Source organism: Leptidea sinapis, chromosome 34 (genome assembly GCF_905404315.1).
Source record: "Leptidea sinapis chromosome 34, ilLepSina1.1, whole genome shotgun sequence".
NCBI lineage: Eukaryota > Metazoa > Arthropoda > Insecta > Lepidoptera > Pieridae > Leptidea > Leptidea sinapis.
The window spans coordinates 6,692,804-6,702,318 of record NC_066298.1 but is presented as its reverse complement, the minus strand read 5'-3'; the positions used below and the strand labels follow the sequence as shown (position 1 = coordinate 6,702,318).

The 9,515-nt window shown below is 36.1% G+C and overlaps 1 protein-coding gene across 2 annotated transcripts in view; it reads right to left on the bottom strand.

Annotated features, from left to right (window-relative positions):
• Window positions 1-594: 594 nt before the first annotated feature.
• Window positions 595-9,515, bottom strand: part of LOC126974904 (uncharacterized) — a 225,559-nt gene continuing 216,638 nt past the window's right edge. For both annotated transcript variants that reach the window (XM_050822626.1, XM_050822627.1), the window contains 4 exons: window positions 9,303-9,373; window positions 6,480-9,190; window positions 5,702-5,854; window positions 595-5,288 (listed from right to left, as the gene is read on the bottom strand). In XM_050822626.1, coding sequence (XP_050678583.1) covers window positions 5,037-5,288; window positions 5,702-5,854; window positions 6,480-9,190; window positions 9,303-9,373 — 3,187 coding nt within the window. In that variant the 3' untranslated portion in view covers window positions 595-5,036. The remainder of the gene's footprint in view (window positions 5,289-5,701; window positions 5,855-6,479; window positions 9,191-9,302; window positions 9,374-9,515) is intronic.

Genomic DNA, 9,515 nt, shown 5'->3' with positions numbered 1-9,515 from the left:
CTAGGAAATAGATGGAAGGAAACAGATATAGGAGGAAGCGCTTTCGGAGAGTTTCCTCTTTTTGAAAGTGGACTGATGGAAAGACTAAAGTGTAGTTAGATTGTACAAATTCGTATCAGCAAATTATATCATGTATGTATTAAAGTATTTCTTGTTTATTCATAAATCATTGACTTAAAACTATGAACTTCTTTGTGCGTGCTTTTACAGGGCGATACGACATGGGATTCTTCAAAAAAAAGCGCGTACACCTTCCTTTAAGGCCGACAACGCTTCTGTGATTCTTGTTGCAAGAGAATGTGGGCGGTGGTGATCACTTAGCACCAGGTGACCCGAACGCTCATTTGTCATTCTTTTCCATTAAAAAAAATATAGGTACCTCTAAAAAAGCACCCACAATCACTTTAAAGGCTAGCAACGCTCCAGGGTTTCCTCTGGTGCTGCATGATAGTGAGCGGCGGTGATCACTTAATTTGACTAATGAATTGTTACCTCCCGTTGAATATCGAAGCCACATATAAGTAAGGTGTACGGATTGCAGTACAAGTACAGTTCAGTCGAACAGAGTAAAGGAGAATAAATAAAGCAATGCAGTTGTTAAATTTGATTAATTTATTACATCAAATGCATAGCATTTTTATATATTAAACAATAAATAAATTGGTGTGATAATATGATACCTTGTATAATAATTATTTTATTATTACGTTATATAATTATACATATTATAATACGTTTTATTTTACATGTTAAATGTACATGGGTTATTTGCTGGACAAGAAATTTATGATGACTTTTAACAAAGTAAATATAAACGTTTATATAAAGCAAAAGAAAATTTATTGAATAAGGCGTTACTTTGCGGAAATCCATAACTGTGTTAACTCCGCCGACTGTGAGATCTGACGGAGTCTCGTGCCAGATTTTGGCGAGACAACACGTCCTGAGGATGCCTTATGTAGAGGCGAGGCACGTGTCGAATTGTTTTAAAGACAAATATTGGCGGAGTTAACACTAAAGAAGACTTAAATCATTTGTATAAAGCAAAAGAAGGTTGCGATACAATATTTTCGGTCATAGACCCAGTTATTATATTGTTCCCACCCCTATTACTGTTCTATTCTCCTGTTCAAATAATACATTCACCTCGCTCGCACTTTATATCTCCGCTACACGATAAAGTCAACTCAACATTATTCTTGTATAGCGACTGCTAAATATATTTCGTATATCTTATCAAACCCCCCTATCTATAGTTGTGCTTATCGCAGATAGTTTTTTTAATGGAGAAAATAATTAGTTAGCAAATTAGGTACATTATGCATAAAATTATTTGTTAACGATTAACATTTATATGTTAACGATTATCTACAAGGGAGAACTGTAAATCATGTAATATTGACAACTCCGGTTAATTTTTTACGAAACAATGTAATGAGATACGAATCTGGAATTTTATTGACAAAAGTAAGCAATGCGGTACAACCTTATGAAAATGTAGGTAAACTAAGAAAACTAGTTAACTTTCTGCGCTTATCTTCATAATCGTTTCAAATATTGAATATATGTAGTTAATATAAACAATAAAAGCTAGCAATGATACATTTTCCAACATCGAACCAAACATACAACAAACCATCGTTGTGATTTGAAAGTCGATGAAACGAAAAAGCGCGACAGTAAAAAAAAGACACATAAATTCATTAGATTTAATTTTGGAATGAGACAGGAAGCATTATCCAGTGTTTTGGTACCAGGTGATCATAGTTTAAGAAGACATTGTCTTATGTATGACGCGAGTATACCTTTTTATATTCTGACGTCATGGGCACGACGTATTACCACATAGACAACAGGAGAACATAAATATGGTAGCGGTATAGTAATGTATTTCTTTCATAGCGGTTGAAATCATGTGTCATTCTAGCAACATCTACCAGGACTTCATATGCAGTTAAGAGGTTTATGCACAATGCAGGTTTCACTTCTGACATATGTACTTTGTACGCACGCAATATTTTTTATTAATGTCTTGACTATTTTAGATAAAGACTAGAAGGGTCATTAGATTATTAGAATAATTGTATTAATCAGTTATTATATAACATATGAAAAACGTTTCAATTGTAAAATAAATGGAAAACACTACAACAAACTCATTACAAGTATTTTATGTATTAGGTACATTATGACCGGTGTACATAAGTTATAAAAATATGCGTGAAGTATAAAGGTAGGTATATATTGTCTTTGGTTATGTGCCTAATATAAAATATGTTACATGAATATAAAATGTAGGTACTTTACAGGTGACGCAGTATTTGAAAATACCGATATCATTTGCAATTAATATATATATTTTAGAAACACTGGGTGACAAATTGGTGATGTGGCATTAAGACTCATTGGTCACTGCAACATTAAAACTAAAGAATGCACCGAAAAGAATATAAATTAATTTGTATTGATGTCGTTTTTAAAAGGATATTGTGAGATATCGTGTGATTAATATTTACATTCAAATAAAAAATGTACAAAATCTTGGAAGCCAAAACGTTGTTGAACTATTTGTATTGTAAACAGTAATATTTAAAACAAGAATGCTTAGATTAAGGATTGGTTGCGCTCCAACTAGATACCGCAGGAGTAGTTGCAATGTGAGGCAATTATTACTACGCCAAAGTCGGCGTACTTCGTAGCCAGTCTCAAACAATGTGTGACGTTTACGTTGACGTGCCACATGTTCTGTTAAACTTTTCTATTAATTCAAACTTTGTAAATATAACACTACAAGAAAAAAGAAAGACACTGGGATTACATTAGTAAGTATTTTGTATTTTATAAATTTCAATGTAAAATAACACGAAGCGTATATATGTTACATAATTTGAAAGATGTCATTGAGTGTCAAGATGCCACGCACACAAGCATCTTTACAAAGTAAAGTCTATTAGCTATTAAGATATAAAGTTGCCGCAATAAAAAAGCTATTGTTCTTAGTTAGTACGGTATCGAGTTGAAGCGCAGCGGAGACCGATCCTTAGTGCAACAATACTAAGTTTAGGGCAGGGACCATAGAACAGTCTTGTCACTAACACGTTTCAAACAGGTCTCATTTTTCGCATTACACTCCATCTATGCAATAATATATCACTGGCTATCTTACATGTTGTGATAAGTAAAAAACATCTAGTAATTTCTACATTCACCTTTCCGTTCCGGGAAACTCTGATCACGCGGTATGCCTCAGATCGGCGTGATATTGGCGCTCGCGTTACCAATGCGTATTTTTTTACGTGTAGCTATAGATTGCTTATAATTAGGATGATTTGAGTGAATGCATCAGAAAGCTATTGAAACGAGCTATAAGACCATGCAAAATAAACCATCTTATAAACAAAATTACGGCACACTCGGTTGTGATGTAGCTGAAAAATCTAGTGCCGTGTGGCACTGCCGATTTACAAGGTTACTCCATCTATGCAATTATATATCACTGGCTATCTTACATGTTGTGATTAGTAAAAATCATCTAGTAATTTCTACATTCACCTTTCCGTTCCGGGAAACTCTGATCACGCGGTATGCCTCAGATCGGCGTGATATTGGCGCTCGCGTTACCAATGCGTATTTTTTTACGTGTAGCTATAGATTGCTTATAATTAGGATGATTTGAGTGAATGCATCAGAAAGCTATTGAAACGAGCTATAAGACCATGCAAATTAAACCATTTTATAAACAAAATAACGGTCAGAACTTGGTGAGGGAGTTGGGTGCCGTACGGCACACTCGGTTTTGATGTTTCTGAAAAATCTAGTGCCGTGTGGCACTGCCGATATACAAGGTTACTCCATCTATGCAATAATATATCACTGGCTATCTTACATTTTGTGATTAGTAAATAACGCCCAGTAATTTCTACAATCAATCATATTCAATAGAAAAGAAAACAACATACACCATTTTAGATAGATATGTGACATGATATAAGTAGATTAATAATTATTTTCTATGGTAACATTTTAATATTAATTCATAGACAGACACAGAGTTAAATATTACAGTGGTGGGACTATATCACGGAAGACCTAGCTGCCTTAAATATATTGGATATAGTTATTAATTATTCTTATTATGCAAAGATTATTAATTCATATGCTACGATATATTTGGGTACATAAGATGTTAAATTAAAAAAAAAATACGAAATTTGTTTAAAAGCAGTCAAAGCAGATGATTTCTTTTTTATCTTGTACTACGTTTTATGGATAGAATGTGTTTATACACATTTTACATAAAAAATAGTCATATACCCAAATATCCATAAATCGCCACCCCAGTCTTATTTATTCTGTACTATTTTAGGCCTCAATTTAAAACAAATTTAATTAAACCTATTAAAAATAACAATTAATAACAGATGTTAAAATTTACAAAACTACAACTTATCCAAATCAACCTACAATAATAAAAATTTATCTACAATAATAAAATATCTAATATTATTTGGTCTTGTTTAATGGTAATCTAAACATGGAGACGTCAATGTCAAAAATTAATACAATTTTAGTCTATGGTATTGAGCTGAGCAACTCTTACACTGACTACTCTACTATTTACCACTGGATTGGCGGCTGTCAAATTGCTTTTGTGCCTGTTTGATATTCGCCATTTTGGCGCTGTTGGCCTTAACGAGAGATTGTAGTACTTATACGACGATCTCAGCTAAACAAACATCGATAGGTGGTGGGAGACTATTGACAATAAAAAAAAAGTGTACTTTATTACGTTGATTCCTAATGTATAAATAGCACGGAAAACGAATGAAATTGATTCGAAATGCATAATTACTTCAGAGTACTATACGCTTCTCTAGCAGCCATTTGTATTATTATACGTCAATATTAGTTCTCTGGACGCTCGCGAGAGGCGCTTCAAATAGGCACAAAAAACTTGATGTCAAACATATGGAACAGCCTGTCCAGTGGTATTTATACAGGTCAGTGAACTCTTACATGTGATAATGACGCGCTATCTATGGTGAAAAAACACGAAGGCTCCTTAGAAGAGTTGCCAGCACATTGGCTAAGCATTCTGCTCTCAAAGCGAGTTGGCCCTCTAACGTTGAATTAGTCTCTGAATTCGGGCTCAGAGATTTGGTATTATGATCGTGAATAATACGCGCCATATCAGCACCCGCCAGCTCCTTGAAGGCTCCAGTGACGTCGTGTACTCTAAGTACCAGATTCCTTGTTTGCAGTGGTGCTGATGTATGCCTTCCAAGCGCCTGAAATGTACAAGTTAACTATTAACTATAACTTTACCAGTGGGAGGCTCCTTTGCACAGGATGCCGGCTAGATTATGGGTACCACAACGGCGCAAATTTCTGCCGTGAAGCATTATCGTGTTTCTGTCTGAAGGGCGCCGTAGCTAGTAAAATTACTGAGCAAATGAGACAATATCTTATGCCTCAAGGTGACGAGGGCAGTTGTAGTGCCGCTCAGAATTTTGAATTATTCAAGAATCCTGAGTGGCACTGCATTGTAATGGGCAGGGCGTATCAATTACCATCAGCTGAATGTCCAGCTCGTCTTGTCCTTTATTTTCATAAAAATATCTTTAAGCACGAACGATTTCTAACAATTTCAATAAATAAATATGTTTGACTTGACTACGAAATGTATGTCCGATCATTTTACCTGCGCTAGGTCGGAGAGCCGTCTCAACGGTGTCAGGCAGTCAGCGAGTGCCGTGGCCGCGGCACTCTCACTGGCGGACCCGAGAGCTCCCACGAGAGTCCTGGACGCACCCACCAGGGATACTGCGCATGATGTCAGCTCACTACGGGCACGCTGCAATATACTTACTTCATTACTCATTATTAATATTTCGATTAATAAATACATAACAAAGTATAATCTGTTTTGTAATATCAAATAATAGCTTAGACACATTTACCCTCAGTTTAAATTTGCGGCTAATCTCCCAAACGGGTAGACTGTTTTAGACAGGACGCTCACTGGCATGGCGCATGATATGCAGAATAACTTATGCTTTTAATTAAGAACATTTTACAAAATCTTGAACTACATAGTGATGTAGTCACAGGTATATGAGGAGATTAGCAAAAAACTATGGTTGTCATGGGTCATCATAAAATCACAGTACGGTTTTCAAAGAATTTTCTTTCACGTTTAAACAATCAAGCTGTGAATTACTTATGACTTTCGTAGTGTTTCCCGGTCGTTTTGACAGAGGTACCTTAAATCAGAGTGTACTTATCTAAAGAGCATTATCATCAGCACCCATTATACCCATACGTGTCTCTTTCCGTAATTCAGTTTACAAAATTTAGTTACAATTGGTTAACTTTTGGTGGAGGAAATTGTCGAGAACGAAACACTGATTTTTGTGTTTTATACCCTAAGTAGCCCGATGTAATCACCATTACAACTATACTAATGTCTGATGACATACCTGAAACTTGACTTCATCTATATCCTCACCGCCACCATGCGCATGCTGGTGAGAGCACTTCTGTGCCACCTGATGCAGTCGTTGTAGAAGTCCGTCCACCGCTACCTCAGTCTTTCGCAACAGATTCTCTATAGACACACGCCCGTTGTTCCCTGGCTGCAGCTCGAGAAACTTCACCGAAGGAGGCGACGGCGGTGTCGGAATATCATCAACCACATCTTCTTTAAATCTCACGTGATTTTGGACCTTCGGTGTAGGACTTGGAGTTTCTTTTCGAATTTTACGTTCATTTAGTGGTGGACTAAATACTCTCTGATCACTCACCGGCGCACCATTTAAAATATCCGGTCTATTACTAAATCGTCGGTTCATTTGTGGCGAGCATAGTGAAAGTGCTGTCGACATTTCACGGTTTTTTAGAATAGTATTCTTTGTCTCAGAATTCGATCTTACGTGGCGATTTTGTAGCGTTAGGGAGCTGTAGTTCTGTGTAGATCTTACACTTCGAGATTCATCATCAGTCAATCTGCTTTCTAATTCTAGATTTCTATACGAGTTTAAATTTCTTTGAAAATGTGGTGATCCAATGCTAGCTAGACGTTCAGAATTTCGCACGGGAAATGTTTTTTGGGAGGTTTTTAGCCTTAGGACTTCTATGCTTGGAACAGGAGGGAGTGGAGGTTTCTTTGGGGGCAGTAGTATTGGAGGAGGAGGGGATAACGCAACATTTTCTAATCTAGGTGGAATTTCTGGAGGTATGTGGCCTTCATTCATGTCACAAACCAATTTGTAAGAAAATTTTCTGCTGTTCAATGTGTTATAGTTATTAGGTATTTCGACTACATTTAATTCGTTGTTCGTGCAAGTGAATGAGTTAGATCTAGGTCGAGGGGCTGGAGTTGGTGGTGTTTTTGGCGGTCTTTCTGGTGGTTGCTTTATTTCATTGCTTTTTCTTCTCGGTGGAGGTCGGACTTCGCAAACATCTGGCATGGAATCGGAATTGGGTAAGCAGCTCTCAATTTGTTCCATTTCATCGCTATCTTCATTTTTATTTTTATCTTTACTGCAACATGAAAACATGCCTTTTCTTTCTACAGTTGGATATTCGATAATATGTGCGTTGCCGTTTGCTTGTTTTTCACAATTTAAACTTTTTCGTTTTGATTTTGGTGAATCCGATTTTGATTGACCTTTGGCCTTATCTTTTAAAAGGAGACTATTTCTGGCATCACTGAGTGTTTTTGCTGTAAACATATTCCTAATTTCACTCACGCTTAAGGCTCCTTTTACTACATCTCCATTCGCATATTTAGCTTCGTTGGTATTCTTTTGTTTTTTCAGAGAATCATCTGTCAGTTGACTTTGATTACTATATGTTGGCTGCTCTTTGTCTAATGTTGATGTATTAGAAATAGGAGGAGGGGGAATAATGTAAGACATGATTTCTTCTGGAGTAAGCTCTATAGCAGGTGTTATTTTAACTGTAGGTGGATGTACTGTTACATTAGCAATAAATTCATCAAGTTCAGTGCCTTTTTCTGAAATTCCATCCACACAGTCTTTATCACTATCATCTGCAAAAGACGGTGGAACAACAGGTAATATTTGAGGCACTTGATACGCACTATCTAATTCATCTGGAGTCTGTGGTGGAGGTATAAGTGTTAAATCTATAAGCTCAGCATCAGTGTCGACTACAGAATCTTGACAGTAGAATTCCGATGCATTATCTTCCCTGTTTGATTTTTCTCTAAGTTGTTTTAAATATTCTTTAAGATTTGGTTCTTTACAATCACCACTAAGATCAGGACTAACTAAGCCAAAACTTGTTCTAACAGCTTTATTTGGTGGCTTATTAAGGTGTTTTCTTACAGGACTGCTTGTTGGTGTATATGATGAATCATTATCACTTTCTGAGTACACCATATCACTATTAAGAGCCAACAAGGCATCGGTTAGGCCACAATTATTCAATATAGCACTAAGACCTTGTGATTGACGGACTGTTAAATCACTGCATTTATCTTTGTTTTCTGCTACAGTTAAAGCACTCAAACCTTGACTGATAGTTTCGGTTAGTAACAACAAAGAATCACTGTGCTTAAGGACACCAGGGGCATCAGCTTCAGACATTCTACTAGTATTGGATTCCGTATCACTTTCAATGTTATCAACACAAGTCTCTCTACCAACTAATTCATCTCTTAATATACCATTATATACATTTTCGTTATAAACATCACAGTTTTCAGTCAAGTACTGTTCGGAATTTTCAACCAGCTTTTGCATTTCTGCTACTCGTCTCAGAACTTCTTCGTTTTTAGCTTCGACAAGTTTTGGGTTTGTAGCGCTTTCTAATAACTCCATGGATAAGACACTTTGTAAATCAAAGCCCATTCCATCATCTAAGAAACAAGGGTCATTCGGATCGAAAAGTCTAAATTCGCTTCGTTTACATTTCTCGAATTGAATATCATCAAGCTCTGATCTAGAATGTCCTAGTAAGGGACTAGAATTATTGCTACTATTTCTATTAGCTATATTGGAATTCATGTTGTTGTCGAGAGGTTTGGTTTGTTCTGGTGTTGAAAGGTATGGAGGAGGCATTGTAAATATCGCAAAGTGTTTTTTCTCTCGAAGGGCTTGGTCGTCATAGTTGATGTAGCTCCATTTAGCAGGCACGACGTGGTGCTGTGACAAGTACGGTGGCGCTAAAATAAAAATAAAAAATACAACATTTCATACTTATGTAGTTTCTATATGGGTCAATTAAAAAACTTTTTGGCTCGTATACGGTACACTTTGCAAGCGATTTAAACTTACCGATATCTTCAGTTAATAATTCTCTTTCTATTTCAACATTTAATTCCTTTCCGGTTGCAACTTTGTAGTAACTGAAAAACAAGTTTTTTCAGTTATAAATACTGATACGGATTAATGCTTTTTCTATAAAGAGCAGAATTTTTAGTTTAATTATCACAGGACTAGCAATAAAAGCAAAATTTTAAAATTTGAGCATCTTTGAAGTAAGTGAAC